The sequence below is a fragment of the Harpia harpyja genome, chromosome 17 (genome assembly GCF_026419915.1).
Source record: "Harpia harpyja isolate bHarHar1 chromosome 17, bHarHar1 primary haplotype, whole genome shotgun sequence".
Lineage (NCBI taxonomy): Eukaryota > Metazoa > Chordata > Aves > Accipitriformes > Accipitridae > Harpia > Harpia harpyja.
Window position 1 is genome coordinate 728,753 of NC_068956.1, and position 26,764 is coordinate 755,516.

The 26,764-nt window shown below is 42.9% G+C and overlaps 1 protein-coding gene across 2 annotated transcripts in view; it reads left to right on the forward strand.

The window, feature by feature from the left end:
* Positions 1-269: 269 nt before the first annotated feature.
* NUP98 (nucleoporin 98 and 96 precursor) overlaps positions 270-26,764 on the forward strand; it is a 40,945-nt gene continuing 14,450 nt past the window's right edge. The window contains exons 1-20 of one of the 2 annotated variants that reach the window (XM_052812204.1): positions 270-404; positions 3,995-4,098; positions 4,873-4,974; positions 5,180-5,359; positions 6,089-6,228; positions 7,355-7,462; positions 8,111-8,294; positions 9,918-10,078; positions 10,857-10,994; positions 11,412-11,550; positions 13,280-13,372; positions 13,796-13,936; positions 16,733-16,866; positions 18,549-18,736; positions 19,945-20,061; positions 21,513-21,817; positions 22,951-23,064; positions 23,777-23,915; positions 24,196-24,373; positions 24,731-24,895. In XM_052812204.1, the coding sequence (XP_052668164.1) occupies positions 4,026-4,098; positions 4,873-4,974; positions 5,180-5,359; positions 6,089-6,228; positions 7,355-7,462; positions 8,111-8,294; positions 9,918-10,078; positions 10,857-10,994; positions 11,412-11,550; positions 13,280-13,372; positions 13,796-13,936; positions 16,733-16,866; positions 18,549-18,736; positions 19,945-20,061; positions 21,513-21,817; positions 22,951-23,064; positions 23,777-23,915; positions 24,196-24,373; positions 24,731-24,895 (2,799 nt within the window). In that variant the 5' untranslated portion in view covers positions 270-404; positions 3,995-4,025. The remainder of the gene's footprint in view (positions 405-3,994; positions 4,099-4,872; positions 4,975-5,179; positions 5,360-6,088; positions 6,229-7,354; positions 7,463-8,110; positions 8,295-9,917; positions 10,079-10,856; positions 10,995-11,411; positions 11,551-13,279; positions 13,373-13,795; positions 13,937-16,732; positions 16,867-18,548; positions 18,737-19,944; positions 20,062-21,512; positions 21,818-22,950; positions 23,065-23,776; positions 23,916-24,195; positions 24,374-24,730; positions 24,896-26,764) is intronic. The other variant, XM_052812205.1, reaches the window with a different exon arrangement.

The window sequence follows — 26,764 nt, forward strand, 5'->3', positions numbered from 1 at the left end:
TGCGGTACGGCGTTCTGGACCCTTCCGCAGCATCGGTTCCGCCCCCTCTACCGCGCCAGGCCAATCGGCGCTCAGGGCGCGGCAGACGTAAGGCTCTCCTTCACCCAATCCGTGAGAAACGCTCCCCGTTCCCCGAGGGGAGGGGGTGGAGGGGAGGGGGAAGCTGCCTCGCTTTCAAAGGGCGGCGGCCAATGGGCGGCTGGCGCGCGGGGGCGGGGCTAGCCAATGGGGCGGGCAGCGGCGGTAGCGCGGGGGCTGCTGGGAGGCGCGCGGAGCGGGCTGTGACGCAGCTTCCCTCCCCCCGTGAGGCGGCGGCGGCGGCGGCACCGCGACGGGAGCGGCGCGGTGAGGCGAGGCCCGGCCCGGCCCGGGCTCCCTGCCTTCCCCTCCCCTGGGCGCCGGCGGTGAGCACCGAGGGCGGGGGGGAAGGAGGGCTCACCTTTCCTGCCCGCCGGGGCGGTGCAACGACCGCCGGGGCGCCTCGCGGCCTTTGTTCCGTAGCGCCGTTCCGGGAAACCGGGCCGGCCTGGGGCCGCGGGCTCTGTGTGTTTGGCTGGGCGGGAGGAGAGGGGAGGGGGACGGCCCGCTCGGAGAGGCCCGGAGCGGGAGGGAGGTTTAGCGGGGGGGGGGCTGGGCCTCGCTCTGCCTGCTCCTCTTGCAGGGGTGCCTGCCGGTGCGCGGGGAGCTGCCCCCCCCCCCCCGTGTTTGGGGTGCTTTCGGCTGTTTCGGTTTCCCGTTATGGGGTCTGGCAGGGGTGCTGGGGTGTTTACGGTGAGGGCCGGGGAGCCCGGTGTGGGCTGGGTTGATGGCGGTATGGGAGCCGGTAACGCTGGGGGTACGGTGAAGGAGAAGCACAGGTGAAGCGGTGTGGTGTGTACGATAGAATCCGGGGGTAACGGCGGGCCTGTCTCCAGGGTCTTAGCTGCGGTGGGCGTCTGGGGATGTAAACGCTAGCCTGGTACCGGAAGAGTTATTTAAAGTTGGGTTAATGAACTAATCGAGTGTCTTTGGATGTGGTTGGGGGTTTATGTAACGTTACTGTAAAACTGTAGTTAGAGTCCTTTTCCTCAGGAGCGAGGGGATAGCTCCTCTTCAGCTGGGGATGGTGTCCAGCAAGTGGGAGAGGACCGCTGTGTGAAAAAAACCCAACTTTTATTAATCCTGCTCCAGCTCATCTTCACTTCTGGGCGGCTGCTGGTGTTCCTGCAGTCAGGGGCTTCGAGTGTGTTTTCATGGGACAATTCAGAGCACGTTTGATTAACACAACGTGAGCGTGTTGTCCGCGTGTGGTTGCCCCCCAACTACTGTCCTGGGTTAAAGGGGCCCTGATGTGTCCATGGCATCAGTGACCGCATAAAGCCTGAGTTCTGTTTTGGCTGAACTTGAGCTGCTGAGGGTCAGTAGGTAAGGAAGGGTGGCTGTCAAAGGAAAACAAAGTTTCAAACCCTACGGGAGGGTGAAATCTTTCAATAACTTGTTTGCATTTTAGAAAATGATGCTTCAGATTTCTTCTGAAATAGAATTTGGCATTTAACAATCCTCAGTGTACTGACTTTGAAAAAGCAGTGCCATAAATAAGGGGGACAGTCAAAGAAGAGGGGTTTTATGAATTGCAAACAAGATTGAACAACCACTGAAAACTGTGTGGACACTTTGTACCTGGCCTTCAGTGAGACTTGCTTAGGGGCAAAGTGAGATGACTGAAAACAGCCTATAGAAATAGAGAAGAATGTAGCTGAGGTGGGTGTGCAGAGTTCAAGGAGTGCACTCCCACTGGGCGTTAGGATACAATTTCTCTCACAAGTGTGAAAAAGAATAGGTAGGATTTTTTAAGGCATCCTAGTGGGTGGTGTAGTGTAAGGCAGACCAAATCGTGAAGTTTGGGGTATTGGGAGGCGGGGGTTGGATGTTCTTGAAAGCCACATACAGTCGTGCTGGAGCACAAAGGTTGGATTTTGAGGAAGCGAACAGGAGATTGCGTTTTGTCCTGCTATCCAAAGCTGGGTTCTGCTGGAAAACAAAAAGCAGCCTTGGCACTGCAAAGGCAAGGTGCTTGAGGAGGAGTTGGAGGTGCAGCTGGGGAGGGTACATGGCACGGGCATTGGGGAGCAGGCCCCTGGGGAGAGAGAGGTTGGGGGGGTTGTGACCTGTTGTGGGATGCAGGGTAACGCTACATCCCACAGCAGGATCCTGTTGTGTGGCAGGCAGCGCTCTCTTCCAGGAGTCAGCTCTAGGCTTACGGTGGTCTGATAGTTTGTGAAATCGGCTTTTTCTTTCTTATACCAGAATCACTTTATTTAAAGCACTCTTAATGTGCGTAAGGAAGTCGGTAAGGACTTGCATGTGTGAGTGGGAAGACTCTTAACACCGCAAAATTGTGATGTACTGCTGTTCTGAATAGTTGAAGATTACACAAAACATCTTTTTCGTTACTCTCTAATGTAAGTGTTGGATGCTGATTTGTTCTTGACTGTTTTAGTCTCCAGTAGTGCTGGGATGGCTGCAGAGGTACAGTGGGTAGCTGTCGTTGCTCAAAATCTGGGTTTGGCTGTTCCCAGAAGGTGGTGTATGGGTTTTTGGGAAAACAAATGGTTTCATGGATGGGCAGATAGATTTAGTGACTTCACTCTGGAGTGGCCGTGCTCGGCAGTACGCAGAGTACATGCGTGCTTCCTTTTGGTTAGGAGGATGTAAAAGGAGTTGGAATTAGGGAGCTATAGAGAAGCTGTCAAACCCGGGCACAGGTAAAGGTGTGGATTTTGAGTTTAACTTAAATTGTTGGCGACCAAATGGAGAATACTTGATAGGAGTTTATTGCTATCCTGAATATTGAGCCTCCTGGAAAACCTAAACGGAGTTTAAAAAATGCCGAAAGGCTAGAAGTTAGCATGTCGTTGCATAAAACAGTGCTATTCTAATGTGATAGTAAGTACTGCTTTGTAAATATTCTTGGTATGGGCCATGTCTTACAGTTTTCTAAACTTACAAGTTCTCCACTGCTGTGGATTAGCTAATGCTGCCAACAATGGATTTTTTTCTGGATAATACTGGCGTTTTCAATGTGGAGCTAACAGGTGTTAGCCCCAATACAGAAAAAGACTACGGATTTCTCTGACCGGAGTATGGCTAAGGATCTGTCATGATTTTGTTTTAACTTGGTTGGTTTTGTTGAGAAAAGCTGTAACATTGTGTTTGTACTCAGAGAAGAGATTGGAGTGAGGCAGTGTTACTAGATGTATCTGTAAATAAAATGATGGGTGTTGTAAAGGTGAAATCAGCCCCTGCATAAATGGGGTAAAACTCCCCTGAACAAGTATTTTAAAACAACATCTTTTAGAAAGTTGAGAAAATCCCAGTGCAGCCCTGTGAGCAATAAATGGGAAGAAGATGGGAGGTGTGTTCCTGTAATTCTTGTGCAGTGCATTTCCACTTGTCTTGTTTGAAGTAGTTGGCAAATAGGGTTTAACAGAAAATCAATCATGGAAAATCCTGGGAGTGTCACAGAAACAGCTGTAACGTGGTGCAAATCCCTGTGTGCGTTCTTAGAGAAGCGTTCCCGTGGGGTGGTCTTTCAGGTGTTGAGATGGCTGAGCAAAAAGGATTTTGTGTTGCCTGATGTGGCTCAAACGTAGTAGAAACAGATGTGGGAAGTGCTGTTAGGGTTAGATGTTCTAGAGGGGTTTGTTGACAACACATAGGTCGGGGGGAATAGTTTAATGTATTAGATTTTTTTTTTTCCAGTCTGAAAGATGTACAGAAAATCTAGCTATAATTAAGGGTGGAAGACAGCTTACTTGTGATGTCGCTAAAGTATTAGTGTTCTTGTCCCTTTCCGGGTTCTGACAGTGTTCTAAATTGCTTAGTGTGACTTAACATGCTGTCATGCATTTTATGGCTTAAGTACTCAAATTAGATTGCTTACATCAACAATGAGGTAGATGAAAAATGAGTTTTCAAGTTAAGCTTTAAATAAAAGCTGAATTCTTCTTTCCAGATTTAGGGGGAAAACCTGATACATCCTGAAAATGTTTAACAAATCCTTTGGAACTCCTTTTGGAGGCAGCACTGGCTTTGGGACAACTTCAACTTTTGGACAAAGTAAGTAATGCGTCCAAACTAACTTTTCAGTACTTAACGTATTTTTTCCTAGGGGTGCAGCTAGAGGGTCAGGCAGAGGTGGTGATTTTTTGTGTGTGATGGAATTGGAGCGCTGCTGGGCTGTCCAGCTCACTCGCTTTGTAGTGAATCAGGTTCAGGAGCCCGAGGCTTCTCCACTAACCAAGCTTTTAATTTGGGTAGATACTGGGATTCCATGTACAGGCGTTGAAACTTCCTTTTATAAAAGGAGTGGAAACTCAAATGCTTAGATGAAGGCCATCTTGGTGGGGTGGGGGGGAAGATTCTTTCAATCAGACCTGGAATATGTTGGGAAGACTTGGAAAGAAAAAGCATGTAATCTGAGGACTGTCTTCTGGAGATATACATTGTAAATACCACAATTTTTAGCCATTAAAGCAGACCATAAACTGGTGCGTATGCCCTGTTCGTTTGGAAGGAAACATAATAATTATGTTTATATTGCTCCTAAACCAAGGTACGAGAAGAGCAACTTCCAGGCACCATAGAAGTGTTAGAGGTCTTGCAGAGGAGGTCTCTCCATTCTGTAGAAGTGGCTGACTCAAATATTATAGCCTTTTGCTTCAAGAGCTCTATAGAATTATTAATTGTACCACTTCACATGTCCCACACACTGATGTATAGGTAGTTGTGCACAAACTACTTTTGGAAAGTTAAAAAGGCAGTGACAGCATTTAGTTTCTAGTACACACGTTAAGAATTTGGTTTCATCTGAGCTATAATGTTGTTTTTCAGATGCTGGCTTTGGTACTACAAGTGGAGGAGCGTTTGGAACATCAGCCTTTGGGTCGAACAATAATACTGGAGGCCTCTTCGGGAGTACTCAGACAAAACCAGGTATTGTTGTGTTATGGTTGTAGTGGAATGCAATACTTGAAAGAAGGATTTTATTAAAGTGTGTGGGGGGAACAAACCCAAGCAACCATCAAGAAAAGCAACAACAAAAAAACATCCACAAAATCACCAAAACAACAAAAAAACACCCTGAAAAACCCAAGCAATTGATGATTGCAAAAGATTTATAGTCTGTTTCTGTCTTCAGGAGGATTATTTGGTTCGACTACATTTAATCAGCCAGCCACCTCCTCCACAAGCACTGGCTTTGGGTTTGGAACATCAACTGGGACGTCAAATAGCCTGTTTGGAACTACCAGCACTGGCGGAGGCCTCTTCTCATCCCAAAATAATGCCTTTGCACAGAATAAGCCAGCTGGGTTTGGAAGTGAGTAAGACTGCTGCATCTCTCTTGAGCATTGCTTATTTTCTTTGATTGAAGGGCACGGAACGCTGGATGTACATGTGGATCTGGTACAAGTGTTAATGTAGGGCTTTGGTGGTTTTTTTCTCCTGAAGGATATAGTGACATTATTGTGGTCCACAGTAGCCAAGAGTGAGCCTGATAGGCTACAAAATCTGTAGCTGCAGTTCTAGCCATGAGTTTTAAAATAAGTTGAAAAAGGTGGTTGGCTGGCACTTTCTATTCTTAAATATCTTTTGTTGCTGCTTGATTTTAGCTTTTTATTCTGCTGTTGTAGAGCAGTTATAGTTGGTTTTGCTTCTGGCACTAGAATGCTTGAAATGCCTCTTAAACTCTACTGTAATTCCCCAAAGCAGAAGCAACTGCTTGCAGACCCTTATGAGAAGAGACAAGAAACCTCATTGATTCCCTTTATACGTGTAATTTTCTTAGCATTGTCAGGACTAGAATGAAACTGGCTGCTGTGGTCATTCTAGTGTTTCCTGGGGTGGTGAGTTAGGGGCAGTCTTCTACAGGAGAACATTGCATTATCAGACTACTGGTTTTCCAGCTCTGCTGTAAAAAAAAATTTTTTTTTCTAGCAGTTTCTTCCATTTCCAAACTATTTTGTAATTTGAATAAAATATTTGGTTTAAGTTTTAAAATTCAGGTTTGTTTTAGTACTGATCTTTTTATTTATTTATTTATTTTAAGACTTTGGAACTAGTACCAGCAGTGGAGGTCTCTTTGGAACCACTAACACTACTTCCAATCCTTTTGGGAGTACATCTGGCTCTCTCTTTGGCCCAACTAGTTTTACCGCTGCTCCAACTGGCACGACTATTAAGTTTAATGTAAGTTCTGTTTTTCCTTCTTAATCAAGCCTGTTTACTGTAGGAAGCATTACATTTTGCAGTTACTTGGTAAAGTACTGTCTTGGTCACTGAGCTGAAAAAAAAAAAAATGAGTAGTTCATATGGAAGTATGTAGTGTTTGGAAATTATTTGAAAACATCCCCTTTCATGGAACTGTTGCAGTGGAAATAGGATGTATAATTAAATCCAAAGAACTAGCATTTTTTTAATTCTGAATTTGACGGACTTCTCAAACATGGTGGAGTAATGCCCTATCTAGACTTGCTAGGTTTACAGCTGTGTGAAAGCTGAAGAGGTAAAGCAGCTCTTAAAATTGAGCCTTCTCAGGAAGGTAGGAAGTGCCACAGAATGCTGGGTGATCAATGCTAAATGCTGACAGCAATACGGGTTAAAGACGTCTTGGAATTTCAAAATAAATTAAATTCTCTTACAAGTCAGCATGGCTTTGGAAATGTAAAATGAAATGTGAAGACTGATCCCTTGTGTTTTCTGGGTGGGTTCCCTTTAAGAAAGGGTTGAATAACATCTTGAAAGTTCTGTGGCAGTTGAAAATGGAGGGTGGCTTAGAAAAGAAGCCATCGTGGAAATGGGGTAACTGATATCTGCTGGAAGGAGGTATTCTTTTTCCCAAATAATTGTTCAGGCAAATCTCGGCTCCCTTCACTTCTAGATTGAGCTGATTTAACAGACTGAGACTTTGTTATTTCGGGACGTAGACAGAAATGTGATGATAACTTGGGCAGTCTGAGTGCCATTGATGTGTATTTTCATAGTGCAGTTAAAAAAAAAAAAAGGTGGGATAATGAAATCCATGCATAGCTAGAGGATTTGTATCACAAATTTAGGTAAACTACTTCTAAAGTGAAACCAAAAAAGGAATTGCACTGCATTTTTTTGAGTGTTACTAGCGTAATTTCCACTACTGATTGCCACTAAACGTGCCTCATCACTGGGTGAGGCCACAGCTGTACAGATAACGGTAATACACTGCTTCATGCCCTGTGCTAAAGTTAGGTTTTAATGGCATCTGCCAAGAGAGTGCTAACTGTGTTAATGAAAGTCTATCTGGATTTTAAATTTGATGTCTTAACCTCTTCTCTTGCAGCCACCAACCGGTACAGATACTATGGTGAAATCTGGAGTTAGCACTAACATCAATACCAAGCACCAATGTATTACTGCTATGAAAGAATATGAAAGCAAATCTCTTGAGGTTAGTCAGTGAGTGTTCAAACGTGCTTATCTTGTTTGGCTGTTGTTAGTGTTGGTTTAATACAGCTTTTTTTGACTGTAGTAAGTATCTTCTATGCTCATTAACATGAGTACAACCTTCAATATCTGCATCACTCGCAGAAGAGAGCTATCATCAAGTAAAACACTTAATGCAATTAATATGGCGATGCATTTGTTTTTAAGTGCTCAATGCTGCAGTTTTTGAAGAGCTGAAATTCCATCTCACCATATACCAGAAGGCTGAGAGATCCTGTTGGGAGCAGTCCTGCACTGCTGAGATAATGGCAGAATCTCAGACAGAACTCAGAGTTCTTTAATACAAACTAGTGTTCCCAGGGATTTAACCTGAAGCCTTTCTGTTTAAGTTGACTTATTTGATACTTCAAAACAGGTCTTCTACTCAAAAGATCTGAAAAAGCTCTGGAAGTAAAATTGAAGCCCAAACATGAATCTAAGTTTAGGTCTTGTTTATGGCATCCTTCTTTTTAAAAATGTAGGTGTTACAGCTTTTCTTGATACCCTCATCTTGGTGTAGGCTTGAATGCTGTGTAAACATGCTAATGACACTGTTCTAACCTCACCCTGTGTAAAAAGAATGCATAAAGAGAACTGGGTTTTCATTTACTAGGAACTTCGTTTAGAAGACTACCAGGCAAATAGGAAGGGGCCATCAAATCCTGTAGGAGCAGGAGCAGCTGCAGGCTTGTTCGGGTCTTCTACTGCTACATCAAGTACAGCTACAGGACTTTTCGGCTCTTCTACTACTAACACAGGCTTTTCGTATGGACAGAATAAAACTGCTTTTGGAACCAGTGAGTACTGCCTGTCCCCTGTCATTGCTGTGACTGGATACGCAAATATTCTGTTAAGCTATTTAAAATTCTGTAATGAAAAAAAGATGAGGAAACATTGGTGTGAGCTCAGACTTTTACTATTTGTATTATCAACATTCAATAATCAGGTTCTTTGCCATAGAAATCTCTATTTACTTACTCTTCAGGGATTGCAAACTTCCTCTGCATCTCCCAGGTTTTGCTGGAAGATAGTTCATTGGAGCATCTGGCTAGTCAGCTAGTTCACATGAGCAAGTAAAACAATTTGAAGTAAAACCACCGGGATATTGCTAATGATCAGTAGGGTGATGGCATCAGCTGGTTAATGGTGAAGTCAAGATTTTACTTCTCCTAATGAGCAAACATAAATTCCCTGGAAATGGACAAGTTAATTTATAGTAGCCTCACTAGACTTTGCCAGGAGCTTTTCTTCACAGTAGATCAGGGTTAGGATGTGGACCTGTTATATGTCCTGCCATCCTGGTTTCACGCTATCCATTTTGGCATCCTTGGTCAAAAAGTAAAAGCCAGGTATGAAGTAACTAATTTACATAAGTGTTTGTATGTCTGGTAGTTGCAGGTCAGTTGGGCTAACCAGTTAGTGGACATTTTTGAACTTAGCATAAAGCAGATAGTGCTGAAAAGTTCAAATACAAATTCTATTTTTACTAGTTTCTGCTGCAAACCTGAAAGTAAGTAGATATTTGTATATGTGGCATTAGACTATAAACAGAAGATCAAAATCCTACAGTCTGTAGTAACAGAAGCGATTATCTGCTGTAAGAAAGGCTGTACTGTCTTGGGTTAGAATTGTGCCTGTCCTTAGTGACGGGTACTGCTGGCCTTAATCTCTGGGCTTGTTTGAGGCCTTTGGGGGTTGATCTGAGCTGTTATCCTTGAGAAAGATCAACATACAGGTGGCCATATTCCTCTCCACCCTGTGAAGGTATGGTTCATTAAAATACAGGGACTGCCCAACCTGACAGCTTTGCTGGGCTTTGTGTATTTCTTGTGGAGTCAACTCCAAAGAAAGCACCTAGTTCTGCAGAGATGGCAATGGCAGTTGTGAGAAGGAGCAAGAGCTCTTGTCTGTGCATATACCATTTTTACCACATGTAAACAGCCCTTTTCCTTTGAGGAGAAAAAGGGAGACAATATTTGAAGTTCAGGTAGAGGTTTCTGTAGTAGTAATTGTGTGGGTTATAGAACAGAACTGCTGTGCAGGGCATTGGCTGCCCGTCTCTTGCCCAGTGAGCCCTTTTCAGGTGCTCATAGTACAGTTTTCTTTGTACTGTGAAGAACAAACTGATCATATAAAAGCTGGTATCTTTTTGGTCAGATCTATCTGCGAGGTAAACAGGCTGGTAATTCCTCGGTGTTATGCTCACACTGACTTTAGGACAAGGAGAACCTGCTGAATTACCTAATACGAGCTACTTCCATCTGAACGCAGATGCTGTGCTGTGTTGATGACATGGGGTGTTTTGCTTTTCCATTGAGTTGAAGCGTCTTTTCTCCTGTTTGAATGTGCCAGGTGTGGAAATGTAGTGGGTTTGGATAAATCCTTGAGGGGTTTTTAACCGATGTGTTTATATGTCGTAGGTACAACTGGTTTTGGAACAGGAACAACAGGGGGTCTTTTTGGTCAGCAATCTCAAACTACAAGTCTGTTTAACAAACCATTTGGTCAAGCCACAACAACACAGAACACTGGTTTTTCTTTTGGCAATACCACTCTAGGACAACCGAACACGAACACAATGGTAAGACAAATTGTTTGAACCCTTAAAGGTGTAAGTTGTGGTATAGCTACTCCAGCTAGACACAAGAGGCTGCAGTATTTTAGATCTTCCTCAAATTGTAGTACAGCTTCATAAAACTACGATGCAAAGCTTCGAATGCTGCTCTCTGAGCTAGCAGCTTCTTGCCAGTCAGAATTTTTCATTCATGATAATTGGACAGCAATACAGCTTGTAACAAATAACTTATCCCATTCCCTTCTTGAAGCAGTCTGCTCTATCAATTCAAGTATTTCTGATCATGTTCACATGGATAATATAATTCCATTATTAACATTCTGTGGGAATTCATTAACAATTCTGTACTTTCTGGCAACTAATGACCAGCAGTCATGGGTTCTTTTGATAGAAATATGCTACATAGCTGTAAATTGTTGCATAGCTAGGGAATTTGGCTCCAAATATACTATATTCTTTCTGAATATGTTGTGACTTCTCCCAGAACACCCTGTGAAATGTTTCTTATCCATCTCCCTCACTCAAAGTGATGAAGAAATTCCAATATCCTTTTAAGCTTGGAGCATAAATTCTTTGATTTTTTTTTTTATTTCCTTTTTGTAACTAATTTCTTGGAGAATGACTAAAGCTTCTGAAATGCTTTTCACCCACCTTCTTCCCCCAGCAAAAACGGTAGTATTGTAGCATTATTTTATTAACTGACTTTGTGTGTTAGCTCTGTTATCATCAGTGCTAGACTTCGAAAAGCGTTGCAGCAGTATCTTAACCTAGTTCCTGTTTATAGGGTCTCTTTGGGGTAACCCAGCCCTCACAGCCTGGAGGCCTTTTTGGAACAGCTGCCAATACAAATGCTGGTACTGGATTTGGAACCGGAACTGGTCTTTTTGGACAAGCTAACACAGGATTTGGTGTTGGCGGTTCGGTATGTCTGTACCTTAACAATAAAAAAAATAAAGGAAAATAAAAACAGGTGGCTTAGAGTCCTGTTCCTGGGTTTCGACCTCATGAAAGTTGCATTGTCTTAAGAGTTAAGATGCCTGAGATGCAAAAATCGTGGTTTTGTGTAAACTGAAGGATATGGTATAAGCATGTGTAATAGAACTAGTGTTGCAGAAACAATTTTTTTAACAAATAATGTCTTGACTGATAGAAGACAGCAAGAGACTCTGAACATCTCACTGCCTATAGATTGCAATAACACACCACTATTGGGAGTCTGGGTTGGGTGGTCTTAGTTGTGCTTGGTGTTAGTTCTGCTTTCTTGCCTACAGTGAAACACTTAATGCAATTCTTTTAATAAGTCTGTCAGGTTTCCAAATTCATGTTTTCTTCCTTTCAGACCCTGTTTGGTAACAAGCCTGCTGGATTTGGAACCACCACGACCAGTGCTCCCTCGTTTGGTACAACCACAGGCGGCGGGCTCTTTGGTAACAAACCAACCCTGACTTTAGGAACCAATACAAACACTTCCAATTTTGGTACATATAAAAAAAAGTGGGGTTTCAATCACTTAAAACTATACTGCGTATACCACACACCTGGCTGCTGAATATCATATGCTAAATGATAATGAATGTTAAAATTCTCAGGTAAGCCATGCTTCTGATGCATGTTGCTGCAGGGAAACATCTTTGATGTTGTTTTATATCTTTCCTCTTGGTGGTACTCCCTGACTCAAGAAGGTAGATACTTAAGTAAAAGTACCATTCTTCCAATGAGTGCTTAAGAGAAGGTGTAACCTGTAACTGAAAACTCTTGAACAAGCCAAAGAATTCATACAACATAGAGGTTTGTTAAGAGGCTGTAAGTACACTATGGTTGCAAAGGAGTGCTGAAGGAAATAGGGTAAAACAGTGATACTTGTGGCTTGATGGCAGGGATAAGGAGATCTTGCACTGGAGTGAGGGTAAAATGAAATAGTCGGTTCCAGTTTAACTGGTAGCTGTTGTCTTTCATGACGTGAAGAATCAAAGTCCTGAAGAACTGCGTCTTGTGTTCATGTTGGCCTCTGACACTAATGTTAGAGAACTGGTGTTGAATGAGTGTGTGATTGAGCAGGAGAAATGTGTAGTGGTCGTCTAAGTAAATGACAGTCTTCCTTCACAGGACTTCTGTTGAAGTCTGTTTTGGGGTTTTTTTGGTTTTTTTTTTTTCCTTCTGAATCTGAGAGCAACAAAACTGTATTCCTGAAAGTGAGCAGGAATGGATTTAGATCCTGACATCTGTCCTTTTTTATTTTAATATTTTAATATCAGCAATAAAGTCTAAAATGCAATTAGCCTGCCATAGCAGCCTGCCAGAATAGACAGAGGGAAGAAATTGTGAAGCTCTCAGACTGCCAGGGCAGCACCTTAGCAAGCACAGTTTCATTGTGGTGACCAGCCTTGGGCAAACTGTTACCATGGTATTTGTGAAAGTTGCTTCCAAGTCCCTTGTTCTACTGTTCTCTAAAAGCTTCATAGCCACCTTAGTTAGTGTGTTGGCAGTGTTTGGTAGTGAGCAATACTGATTGTAGTATGTTTTTAATTTGCCTGCATTGCTCGCAGTGGTACAGTTTATAGGAAAAATGGAGTTTGGTTCTAAGGTGTTTCTGATGTTGGTCCATGACTGCAGTTTTCTAGTTTAATTCTTTCTTTGCATACTAACCAACCATAGGATGGTTGCACAGTCTTCAGTTTAAGAACTAATCTGTCTAATGTTAGATTTGGATTGTACTCAGTTAGAATTAGAGATGTGTCTTTGAACTGTGTGCTTGTATGAATCTGAGTTGTGACCTGCTTTGTCAGTAAGAATCGGAGAAGTACGTGTGTGGTATAAATAGTATAAAATGGGATTTTTTCCTTCCAAGCAGTTGAAGAAACTTAATACATTTTATTCTGTTACCAGATAAAACATCATGATGTCCATTCTGGCTTTCAAAACTTTGAAAGTTTGTAACAAATTGAAAAGCTTAAGAAGGCAAACCAGTATTTTTCTGTACTGATGTTTTCAGTATTATGTTCATAACTCAAATACATTTTTTTACCATTGAAGTCCCTTCTTGCTGCTTGTCAATTGAACTTGCATTGTTGGAAACAGTGTGTGAAATTTGACCTTAACTGTGGCAGGGCTGTCTTTGAGCCGGTGATGCTTATTTATTTAAATCGATGGTTTTAATTTAATCTCTAATAGTGTTAGATTAATGAGCTACTGCTTCTGTTCTTCAAGGTTTTGGTGCCAACACTGCTGGAAATAGCTTGTTTGGAAATAAGCCTGCAACTGGGACTCTGGGAACTGGACTTGGAACAGGGTTTGGAACAGGTAAACAGTTTACTAGCTTATTTCATGTCAGCCTAAGCATAGTCCTCAAACTTCAGTGATAATATAGCATTGGTATTACTTGCTAACTGTAATGCAGTAAAGGCTGTAGATGTTTTAGCTTGAAGCCATGAATCTGTCTCATATCAGAACAAAGTAGAGCTTGCTAACACCATGCTAAGCAACCTTTTAGAAATTGTAGGCAGCATTGCTTACAGTGGTGGCTAATGGCTCAGAAAACTGGTGGTGTCCTCTGTGTTTGAAGCCTCTGGTCTGATTGCATGAGTCTTGAGTGTCTGTAGCATTTCTGGACATGTTGAATGTTTCTTGCAGTTTAATAAATAATTGATTCTTTGTTGTGGGATAAATTGGCTTATAAGTTTGTCACAGTCTTGTAGTAAATGACAGTCATCTCTCCTGCTACAGCTCTTGGGGCAGGACAGACTTCTTTATTTGGAAACACCCAGCCTAAACTTGGTGGAACACTAGGAACAGGAGCATTTGGAGCACCAGGATTCAATACATCAACAGCTACTCTGGGCTTTGGAGCCCCTCAGCCTGCTGTTGGTAAGTGTACATTAACCCGAGTTTAATTCCTGCTTCCTCCCTTGTTTCAGATGTGCCTAAACATAGGAGCACATCCCACCCAAATGCTTTGGAGGGGAAAAAAATGTTTGAGCATCCATCTGAGGCGACTTCTGTTCTTGGTAGCAGTGGAGACCACGTTAATAACATTGTTTTGTGCTAATTATTTATATATTTTTTTAAGTAATTCAAAGTTGCTTAACATTGCTAATAATTGCAGCTATTTTAGAACTTTGTCTTTGAGATTACTAATGTATTTCCCATTGTTGAATTTGGCACAGCAACAGTAGGTGCTTACAAAAAAAAGAGGGAAATGTAGCATTAACTTCCTCAGTAATTCCAGGTAGGAGAGCTAGAGGGACTTACTTGGCAGGTATGCTGTGCCACTGGTGAAATAAATGGTCTTTAGATTCAGATACTTGTGCTACCATTCTGTAAGTTAAAATGTCTACCACTTCCAGCAGCGTTCACCCTGTTTGGCACATCTGAGCACTTTAGATGAATGGCATACATAACTGATGCTCTAGTCCCCTGAGGCTGCCATTTCAGGAAAATTATTTTAAACTTGGGGCCAGGGAACAACACCACACGCATGGCACATGACACTATGTGGGAAGATGGGCCCAAGAACGCTGGTTGATATTTGGAGATCACCTCCTCCAAGCTCAGGAAATTTCCATCCCAATGAGCAGGAAGTCAGGCAAAATGACAGAAGGCCTGTGTGGATGAATGAGGAGCTCCCAGTAAAGCTCAAACACAAAAAGGAAGCATACAGGAGGTAGAAGCAGGGGCAGGTAATCTGGGAAGAATACAGAGACATTGTCCAAGCGTGTGGGGTTGGGTTTAGGAAAGCCAAAGCCCAACTGGAACTGAATCTGCCCAGGGATGTCAAAGGCAACAAGGAGCACTTCTGTTAAGTGTACAGGTGACAAAAGGAAGATTAGCAGTGGCTGATGTGCCTGAGGGTCGTGCCGCCATCCAGATGGATCTTGGTGAGTTGGAGAAAGAGGCTGGCAGGAATCTCATGAAGTTCAACAAAGAGAATTGCAAAGTCCTGGCCCTAGAGAGGAACAACCCCAGGCACCAGTACAGGCTGGGGGCCACCTGGCTGGGAAGAAGCTTTGCAGAGAAGGCTGGGGGTGGTCCTGGTGAACACCAAGTTGACCACGAGCCAGCAATGTGCCCTCGTGGCAAAGGTGGCCAATGGTGTCCTGCGTTGCATTAGGAGGAGGGAGGTGATCCTTCCCCTGTGCTTAGCACTGCTGAGGCTCCCCTGGAGTTCTGTGTCCAGTGCTGGGCTGCCCAGCGTGAGACACAAGGGCCACAAAGAGGCTGGAGCTTCTCTGCTATGAGGAAAGGCTGAGAGAGCTGGGGTTGTTCAGCCTGGAGAAGAGAAGGTTCCAGGGACACCTTATAGCAGCCTTAGTAGTACCTAGTAGTACCTAGAGGGGCCCTACAAGAAAGCTGGAGAGGGGACTTTTTACAAGGGTGTAGTGATAGGACATGGGGTAATGGCTTTAAACTGAAAGAGGATAGATTTAGATCAGATGTAAGGAAGAAGTTCTTCACTGTGAGGGTGGTGAGGCACTGGCACAGGTTGCCCAGAGAGGTTGTGGATGCCCTATCCCTGGAAGCATTCAAGGCCAGGTTGGATGGGGCTTTGAGCAATCTGGTCTAGTGGAAGGTGAAACTGCCCATGGCAGGGGGGTTGGAATGAGATGATCTTCAAGGTTCCTTCCAACCCAAACCATTTTGTGATTCTATGATGATTTGATGAAAAAGGTGACCTTCAGATGTACCTCCAGCCTTGCTGGTCTGTGATCCTGTGAACACCCCTCAAAGTAACTTCATACACTAGTTATGACAGGCAAAGTGTGGTTGAGGGGAGCTACGTTCTCGTCATGATGAAATACTCTCATCAGTGTGTTGCAGTCATTTGTCTTGCTTCCATCATACTTCTATATTTGTTATGCTTGGACCTCCCTTGATGTAACTCTACAGATGATTCAAGTATTGGCTTTTTAGGCAATGCCTGCAGTGGGGCAGCATAAGGAGGGGTCTCACTGGTTAAGGTCTGCTCAGTTAAACCAGCTTTTGATCTGGGAAGAACCAGTTGTCTCAAACTCTACTCTTGACTTCCTTGTAGACTTTGTCTGACAGTAAGCCTTTGTTTCTCAGAGCAATTTTGTTCTTCTTTGGAAAGGCATAGGTTCAATCTGGTTTTCTTGGAATTAGAATTAAGCTGCTTTAGGTTGCTCAAAACACTTCATAGTGTGAACACTTACAGTATTTTAATGGGAATTAAAATTAGATGCTAGAAGATGGAGAGATAAAACTGAGGCCTTCGATGCAGAGAGGACTCTAGACCTGTAAGTTTGATTGCTGTAGCAAGAATATCAAAACTTTGCATCACAGTTTTGTGGGGGGTTTTTTTGTTTGTTTGTTTTCTTAAAAGATGTTTCAGAAGTCAAACATATTAGTTAAAGGTTTTGGCAGGCCAGGCTCATTCTACTGATGTGTAGCTTTCCATGCCCTCAGCTTTTCACTGATAAAAACTTGTTGAATGTGGTTGCAAATTCTAATGGAGGAACAGAATCTGATTTCTTCCATCAGACTGCTGCAGAAATGGTGATTAAAGAGCAGGGGAAAGGAATGCTGAAGTTTGTATAGAAATTTGAATTCCTGTGAGGGGATCCTCTGATTGAAAGGATGTCTTTTCTACCTACCTTGGTTTTATTAGTAAAACTGTTTAGATGCTAAAAATTTGTCTTTTTATAGCACTGACAGACCCAAATGCATCAGCTGCCCAGCAAGCCGTACTTCAGCAGCATCTCAATAGCTTGACTTACTCACCCTTTGGAGATTCTCCACTCTTCAGAAACCCCATGTCAGACCCGAAGAAGAAAGAAGAGGTAAGTGCACGTAAACATTTAACTTGCTTTCTGGGTAAGATTTGAAATGACTTTAATGTATGTTTTGTGCTCACTGTCTTCATTGAAGTATGCAGTGAGCAGCAAATAAGTTGCCATCTGTATACTCGTATTGGTGCAGTGGCTTTTTATGCTCTCCAGGACGCAAACTGCTTTTACTGTGGCTTTGTTTACTGCTTTTGAGCACATCAGAGCCTTGGCTTTGGAGTTCTTGTTATGCTCAGTGCTGCTAGTTGAGAATAAAGATGGGTAATTGTCTATGCTTGGAATATTTTTAGTGCTTAGCTTGAGCTTTGCTTATGACTTCTTTTATGACAGTCTCTGACAAACCATACCCTGTTGGTTTGTTTTAAAAGACAACAAAAGAAATACTTTTCAGTCTTTTTAAGTGTTAAGGGAGGTTTCTAAATGGCTGCTGCCCATGGGTGGATTCCAGGGGCTAGAGATTACTCCTGCCCAACTGCTGGAGCCCAGCAGTGTATGCCCAGAGACCCAGGGGGTCTCCTTCCCAGGCTGATGGATGTGGCTGTTGCTTTCACATTTGCAGGCACAATCAGTTGTGAAGCTCAGTACATATCCCAGACGCACACGCACAGAGTACACTGACACAGCTGGCTGCGCAGCCACAGACAAGGCACTGCCTTCAGCAGCACCCACGTGTAACACTACCAGGACTCCTGTAAAACATAAGCATATACAGCCATGTCCCCTTCCTTCTCCTTGGTTGATAACAGTTGAAGTTCCCAAGTGAAAGCACACGTGGTCATACTCTCTAGACTCACCCACACATTCATGGATCCCTCGAGCATTAGCATGGTCCCTCTGTCCATCTGATAGCCCTGCCCAGAACTTGAGCCCTATTACCTGCTCCAAAGAGCAGGCTAGTCCAGCTTGTTGCTTGCTGCAATAAGATGCACGCACTCACATGCTCATTTCCTGGGCACCCTGTGCTCACGAATCCCTTGATACCACCACAAGTCCTCTGCCTCTTCGATAGTCCCTGCCAGGACCCAGGGCCTCCTACTTGTGGGCAAGTCCAACTTGAAGCTTGCTAGTGAATTACACACGCAAATCCCCACACACATGAGGTTTGGGGATGATGCAGGTGCTCTGCCTGTCCCTTACTGCCAGCAGCTGTCACCCAGGCACATGGGCCAGAGAGCTGTGGTCTTGTTCCAGTAGATGTTGCTGAGACCTTCACTCACCCTAGTCGTCCCCAGTAGCTACACCTGGGATGCACACTGGTCCCATCCCAGGGGCTGGAGCAGAGACTTTCCTCTGCTCCAGGCACTGGGGCTTCCTCTCGCTCCAGCTGCTGGTGCCACTGGCCCAGGGTGCCCACATGCCTGACAGTAGCTGTCCCCACATTCCCTCAGCCTGGACAGGAGGTCCAGGCTGGCCCTCTCCAAAGCTGTGCCTGTAGTTTCTTAATAGCCCATCAGTGAGTGACTGGAGACTTTTGGTCTTTGGCATTGTTTCCGTTACCTGTTGTACACCAGCTTTGTGTCTCTGGTTTTGTTTATTGCTTCCCCCTTTACTTATTATCTCCTTTGCATTTAAAAGGTCCTTGACTGGATAGCCTTAACAAAGCAGGCACTTTCACTGTCCACAAACCCTTACAATAAGTGGTATGAAAATTCCAATTCTACATCTTTTTGTTTCAGAGGCTGAAACCAACTAACCCAGCAGCTCAGAAGGCCTTAACGACACCCACCCACTACAAACTGACTCCGCGTCCAGCGACCAGAGTGCGACCAAAAGCTTTGCAGTCAGCTGGCTCTGCTAAATCTCATCTCTTTGATGGTCTTGATGATGACGAGCCATCCCTATCCAATGGTGCATTCATGCCAAAGTTAGTTTTTCTTCTGTGTATGTTGCAGGGAGGAGGTGGTGCAAGAATATTCTGATCAGATTAAGTAAACTCCTGTATAGTATCCTGAATTCCATGACTGTTTTGTGACCTGGTTCAAATATGAATAGCAATAACAGGTTTTGTGTAAAATTTGAATAGAAATGTTTTCTGTAGAGGAGATGAAAATGGTCAGCTTAAACTGTTAAAGTCAAATAAGCTGTAAAATGAGGTCATCCCATGGTTGGAGCAAAGCTTGTGTAAAGTCAATTAGGAATATTACAAGGAAAGTTTGTACAGCATAATATTTTCTGCTTCAGAAGTGGAAGTGTCATTAGGTTTGCTAATGCACTCAGTATGAAGGCAGATTTCTGACATTTCCATAGCCTGGCACTGGTCCTATTTCAGATACACAGATGTTTCTGTGAGAAATTAATAATGATGCTGTGGATCTACCCTACTGAAGCTTTTGGTTTCAGTCTTCAAGAGCACCAGTGGCATTCAAATTGAAAAGGGGTTTGGAAAGCTTTGGGTTTTAGTTAAAAACAACAAAAAACAACCTTTGGAGAAAGATGCGTCAGTCATTGAAAGTACTTCTGAGCATAGGCTTTTTAAAAACGTTTTGTAACTTTTGTGAACTTGGTTTGTCTTTAATTTAGCCTGAACCATCTGTTCACTTTCCAGGGAGAGAGCAGAGTATGGAATTACTCAGTGTTTTACTGAAAACCACCAAATGATCAGAACAAAGGGATACTTAGACTGCTTTGAGTGTAACTGGCATAGATGTTCAGTGATCTTCAGACTGCAGGCAGTGAACCCTGGCCTGGCCATTGATTTGTTCCTAAAGTGACCCTGTAGTAAAGAATCACCTGCATCTGTGGGCCAGACTTTCTCTGTGGGGTTCTGTGCTTCTGCTGGAAAAGCGCTGTTTTGTAAAACAGATAATACTGTGGTTTACTGACCTTGGGTTTTGAAGCTTTCAATGACTTGTGCTTTTTACGCTTACTCATAAACCAAAGCCTTGAATGAAATTCCAAAAAGAGTTTTAGTATCTCAGCTACTGCAGTGCTGTTACAGAAGACTTCATATGTCCTGAGTGTGAGAACAGGTGTTATACAGCTGGTTCGTGGTCCCTGGAGCATGTGAATTAAGCATGAAATATATACTTATGCAGCAGATATATCCAAATTTCTCTTTGGTGCTTTGTTTAGGAAGAGCATCAAAAAGTTGGTTTTGAAGAATCTCAACAGTAGCAATCTGTTCTCACCTGTTAATCGTGAAAATGAAGACCTGGCTTCTCCATCGGAGTATCCAGAGAATGGAGATCGGTATGTTGATTCATCATGCAGGTGTTTATACTTACGAGGAATGCAAACTGGTTTTGCCTGTCTCTAAATTATTATTAATAGAATAGGTAGTTATTTTCAGGGATGTCATCTTAGCTGTTTGTTGGAAGCAGGTTGACCTATTGTGAGATTCATTTCCTCTTAAACTAGCTGTATTTTTTTCCTGTGTGGTCACATACCGATTCATTCCATCCAAAATGAGGGGTTCAAAGAGGAATGACTTCTTTTCTGGATATGTCTCTCTTCATTCCCTGTAGTGAGAAACTAGGCCATTTCTTGAGGAAGGTGATAAACCTGACCCTGAGGTGAGAAGAACTTCTGCTTAGTTCTTCTCAGTAATGTGGGAATTGCAAGGAAGCTCCACTGATCCAGATGTCACATAATAGTAATGTATTTTCTACATATTAAAAAGAGGAGTCTCTAAGGCCCTCTCTTCCCCCCAGATGCCTGAATACCTACTTCCTCAAAAAAATCTGTGGCTGTATTTCAGATTAACTCTTTTTTTTTTTTTTTTTTTTTTTAATCAGAGGCTGGAAAAATTCTTGAGCAGCTCAACATTTTGATTTTATTTAAAGCTACTAGAAGTATGAACTGATTATGGGAGTGGGGAACCTTGTTTCTGATCACCTAAGTCCTGACCTGGGCAGTTCATAGTGGGGCAGAGGCATTTGTTAGCTGTGTTGCCAGTAGCCAGGTGCAACAGGCAGCTCTCTGAAGCTGGTGTTTTGGAGAGACTGTCACAACAATGTTCTCAATTCTTATTTGATCATGGTGCCTGCAAGACTTAATCATCCCGTTCTAAAACTGTGTGTATTTTGGGCACAAAAGTCCACAGCAGCCTGCTTCATGAATCATTGAATCATTCAGTTGGAAGTGACCTTGGGAGGTGTCTGTTCCACAAGCAGTCTCAACGCTGAATTCAGACATGGTCATTGCAGACCTTGTCCAGTTGGGTCTCAAACCTCTGTGGACAGAGATTTTGCAGCCTCTCTGGGTCCCTGTTCCAACGCTTGACTGTCCTCATGGATTTCCCTGTTTTAATTTGACCGTTGTTTCTCATCCATCTGCCATGCATATCTGAAGAGTCTAACTTTTGTCTTCGGTGTTGGAAGGCTGCTATTGCACCCTCCTGTAAGCCTTTTCTCCAGACTGAGCAATGCATTTCCCTCAAGCTCTCCTCACAGGGCATGTGCTTTAGTCCCCCGACCATCATGGTACCCCTCCCCTGGTCTTATCATTATCTTTCTTGTAGGGGGAGCCCCAGATTAGATGCAAAATGTCAGAGGTGATCTAACAAGGGCAGAGTGAAGGGGAATAATGGCTTCCATCAGTCTGCTTACCCTGCCATTTTTATGTGAAAAGACACCAGAATTTTAACATTGACATAAGTCCCTTAGAACTAAATGATTCAACTTTATTCTTCATTTCTTCAGGTTCTTTTTGTCAGTACCTCCTGATGAAAACCACAGACAAGATGGTGAGCGAGAGGAGGAGGAGGATCATCATGAAGTGACTAGGTTTTACACTAACCCCATTGCCAAGCCCATCCCACAGACCCCAGAGAACACTGTGCACAAACACCAGAACAGTGTGGATGATACTATTGTGGCTCTGAATATGCGGGTGGCCTTACGAAATGGTCTGGAAGGCAGCAGTGAAGATGCCTCATTTCATGATGACTCCCTTCAGGATGAGCGTGAAGAGGAGCCTGAAACAGTGCATCATCTGCATCCTGCAGGTTAGATTGGGGGGGGGGGGGCGCAGTAGATGTGTAGTTCCTGACAGCGCTTCATGCATGCTTCATGGAAGTTCTCTTTTGCTGTTTTAGACCCTCAGCTTTTCCTCTTTTCCTTTCCCTCCTCTTCTTCAGAATACAAATCTTGCTTTTCAGTCTCTTACCTAGTGCAGAAATTTTTTATGAGTCAATGAGCAATTAAATTTCATCACCCAATTTTATATTAGATTGAGGTAGTGAGATGCGTGAGAGGGAGGAGGAGGACCCAATCTGTAATTGTTCTGCAGTAGTAGGCTGAGTTGACTATCGTTCAGGAGCAGTATCTTAGAGTTAGAAATCTAATGTTTGGGGGAGTTATCAACATGCAAACTGCATTGTAGAGTTTGCCAGGAAAGGAATGGACCACAGAACATGGTTGTGTCTCTCTAGACCCATCGTGTGTGTGTTTTCAGTACTCTCAATTCTGGTCTCAGGGTTTAGTAAAACTGAAAAAGATAGAGAAGTGTGAAAATATTATGAGAGGTCTTGAGTACCTTTCCCTTAACTAAGACTTTGTAGCTGGTGAAGAGGTAGGGGCATGTGTTAGGTTTTTCTCTTTAACTCATGAGTGATCTGGAGAAGGTGAAGAGGAAAAGATCTTTTCAGGTAATATGTGGCTTCTGATTAAATTAGCAGGTGACATGTTCAAAAGAAGCATCTTCAGAAACCCTAATGGATTTCAAAGATCACTAGACAAATTGGTAGATGAAAAAGCATTGGAGACTGTTAAATGTAAAAGATGCTGCATCTTGGTCAGCAGGTGCCTGAGCCCCCAGATTATCAAAGCTCGGGGAGTGTTTCTGTCAAGTGTTGCTGTATGTGTTTGCATTTTTCTTTTTACCTATGCATCTGCTATTGATCTCTGATGATGTCAGGTTGCTAGGCTGGAAGAACCTGGCACAGCAGTTGTCTTAAATTTGCTGTGAAGGCTGTGGAATTAAGGTGTTTTGATTCCTGTTTGCCTTTGTTGCACTGATTCTTGGTTTGTTTGGGACCTTCAGTTGTCCAGGCTTGCAAAAGAAATGGAATGAAACTCTTGAAATGCTAAAGCTGGGAATTTGCTGCCAGCCCAGTTCTCAAAGAATTTTCTGTTGTAGGAATTGTTCTAACAAGAGCTGGCTATTACACCATCCCGTCCATGGAGGAGCTAGCTAGATTTACCAATGACAGAAATGAATGTATTGTGACAGACTTCACCATAGGCCGCAAAGGTGAGCACATACAGGTCTTCTAGTTGCTTAAAGTTGAACCAGGGATTTCAAAGCTATGGAACCTGAATCTGAGTTCCATGCCCTCAGTATGATTATGAACAGTGCCCTTGCATTGCGAACAACTTGCATCAAAGGCTTGTAATATTTCAGATTGGTAGCACTAACAACCTGTGTTATGAGATAACTTGAGAAGCTTGAATATGAAAAGAACAAAAGCACCTGCAGCTTTTAAGATGCTTGCTGTCCTTAAACATAAAAGTTGTAAAATCCAAACTTGCTGGAGCATTGATGCAAACCTGATTGTCATTGCTTCCATCTTAGTTGCTACCTACCCTGGAGCTGACTGAGCCTTCAGCCCAAATTGTATTCTTCACTGCTTTTACTTAAAAAAAAAAAAAAAAAAAAAAAAAAAATCATATGGTATTTTTTTAAAACACTTTTTCTAAATATGCTATAAAGCTGAGGGTATGCTTAGTATTTGTGTTGGCAATATGAATAGCCAAGTGATAACAAAAAGCTTTCTGTGCAAAAGAATTGGCTGTAAAAAAGTTGATAATGCATCCTCAGTATTGTCACACTGGGAAGGAGGAGTTGTTCGAGACATGACAGAGCTAGATGGTAAGGTGAGGAAAGGAGGAGTATAGCACGAATGGAGGCTCTTTGCCATGAGATTTTTCATGGACAAATTGTGATGTTTTGGTTTGTTTTGCAGGTTATGGATCAATTTACTTTGAAGGAGAAGTAAATCTAACTAACTTAAATCTGGATGACATTGTACATATCCGTAGAAAAGAAGTTATTGTTTACCCTGACGATGAAAGAAAACCACCTATTGGTGAAGGTTTAAATAGGTAACTTTTAAGTATGTACTGAGTGGGGACAGTGGCTAGTAAGGATGTTTTTTATAATGCAACCTACTGGGTTTGCAGGCAGCTATCAAGAAATTGAAATGAGGTGTGCATTCAGATTGCAGCATTATACAGTTACTAGATGCTTGCAAGTTTCTGAACCAGAAATTGGATTTAAAAGCTGGTTTGAGCCCACTTTTCAATTCTCAGCTCCTGTATGTGTACCTTAATAGCGTTGCCTCAGAACCTTGTAGTCTCTTACGCTTCTGTCTGTCTTTAACAGACGAGCTGAAGTTACCTTAGATGGAGTCTGGCCTACAGATAAAACATCTCGTTGCCTGATAAAAAGCCCTGAACGACTGGCAGAGATGAATTACGAAGGTAGACTGGAGTCTGTATCTCGGAAGCAGGGCGCTCGATTCAAGGAATACCGCCCAGAGACCGGATCTTGGGTGTTTAAGGTAACGTTTTTGTTCTAGTTGTAAAGTGACTTACAAGAATATTGGAAGTAGTCTGAAGTAGGTTCTCAGGAGATTCTAACAATTCAAAAACTTTGCTAAACTTCTGTAAACTCTCTCAAGTCTGTCAGCTGTAGTGCAAAGTGTCCTCGCCAAACTGATCAAAATCAAAAGTTCTTTGACTGAAGACCTGCATACAGCAGATGTTCTTGGTCTGTGCAAAAGCTGATTTTGTTCCAGGTGTCACAACTGCTGTGTAAGGTGGACAGTTAATGCCAGCTCATTGTTCAGGCCTTTCAGAAATGGATGCCTGAAATCTCTCTTCCAAGGTGTGACATATTTGCCCTTCTCATTACACAGGTGGCACACTTTTCCAAGTATGGCTTGCAAGATTCAGATGAGGAAGAGGAAGAGCATCCTTCAAAAGTGGACACAAAGAAGTTAAAAACTACACCTGTGCCACCCCCAGGGCATCTGCCACCCCAGCAAATGACCCTAAATGGCAAGCCAACACCTCCATCTCAGGTAGAAGGAGGACAGTGACTAAAAGGGAATTCATAAAATGAAATTTGAAGAATTAGCCGGTCCCTGGGGAGGGGTTGTTGGAGTAACAAGTAGCCTGGAAACTGAAGAGCAGAACCTTACACAAACTTGCACAAACTCAGTAGCTCTTCTGACCTCTTGATGAGTGTTTGCATGTTCTTTTTTAAGATAATTGACATTTCATACTGAGGGTGTGTAGGGATGGGAATGCTTTAAATCCTTGTTTCTTGTTTAAATTCTGGTCTCGATTGAGTTTGGCATATTTGCACCACTTATGGAAGAAAACTTGTTTTTGTGAATATTGAATATATGCTATATGATTATAATGCCTTGTGCTGCCTGCCTTGAGAATGATATTGTGCATTAATTTGACTTAACCATCATTTAGTATGCAAGACTGTATGCTTTATATTTTAAGAATGTGCTCTATTTTTATTAAAAATTACTTTTTTAAGGCTGGTTATATCCTGGATTTTTAAGTGTATTTGCGTTGGATGTGACTGCTTCTAAAGCTTTGTAAAACATCCTCAGTGGTATGCCTCTGTCTTGCATAGGGAAGGTAGCATTTTATCCAGTGCATTGGTAACCCCTTAAGGTCTAATGTTAATTTGATTTTTTTAAAAAATCCTTTTACGTGGGTTTAAAGGTTAGTCTAATTGCAGCTGATACACTTGCGTTTTCCAAATATAATTAATATGGTTATCGTCAAGCTGAATTAGGAGCTGCTTCATTGTGGGTGAAAAAGCAGCCTATTTGGAAGGCATCCTGGCATTAGTGGGATAGAATATGCTCTTTATGCCGGGTGTTAATGGTAAACATTTGTGAGCTACCTATAGCTTTTTGAAGTAACTTGTCATAAAAGAGAAAGCAAGTGCAGAGAGCAGATTTTTTTTTCCAAAACTGTGTTCTCGATTGCCTAGTTGTGAAAGTAAACTTTCAGCAGTTAGCGTGTGCAGGAGGGCTGAGCAGATGGTATTTAGCAGCTGGATAGGATGTGCTGAGAGGTTTTTGTTGCTGTGCATAAGCAGGCTTTCTGTTTTACCCTTCAGTAATCCGTGACTGCGGTGAAAGGCGATCTCGGAGCTTGCAGCTCCCTGAGGCATAGATCATGTGCCAAGGCGCTGCTTGGCATGTGGCCGGTGTTCATGATGTGTCATAGCATGGGGAAGCGGAGGAGGAGAGTTGTATTTCTGCATCTCTGAAGTCAAAGCATGAAAAACAGCTTAAGAGGCAGTACTGTCAAATAGGTTGAACACTTTTTTCTTTTGGGGCTTTTTGGTTTTTTTTCTTTATTGTGCTGGGTCTAGTTCTTTTGAAACCAGGAAACGTTATAGCAGTATTTCTCTTCGTTGGCCAATGGCTTTGGGTAACCTATAGCCATTCTGGACAAGGGTCTCTGTTGGTAGTATCAGGGGATACAACAAATCACACTTCGTCACTGCTTGTGCAAAAGAACCATTTCGTTACTTTTGTGGTAGGAAAACATTAAATCAACGTGGAGTTGTTTTTAATCTTACGTAGTCTGTGATCTAGTTATAACCTTTGTAGAAATGCCTGAGCCATTCCACTCTGCCGCTTTAGGCCTCCATGCAGGTTAGAGGGGCCCAAAATAAAGGTCTGGCAGCAGCAGTTCACCTGAATGCCTTTCAGTACAGCCAGCGCTGGTGCGTTTCAGGATCCCAGTAGTAGGAGTCCTGATCACCATACGAGCAGAGAGCCAGTAACAGTACAGTCTGCTCTTTGAGCGGAACATACTACTGTAGTGACAGATGAGGTGAGCTGCCACCTCTTCTATGGATTCTGCTTTGGAGAATCCCAAAGTAGTGTACAGCTGCTGCTTTATTGCTCCTC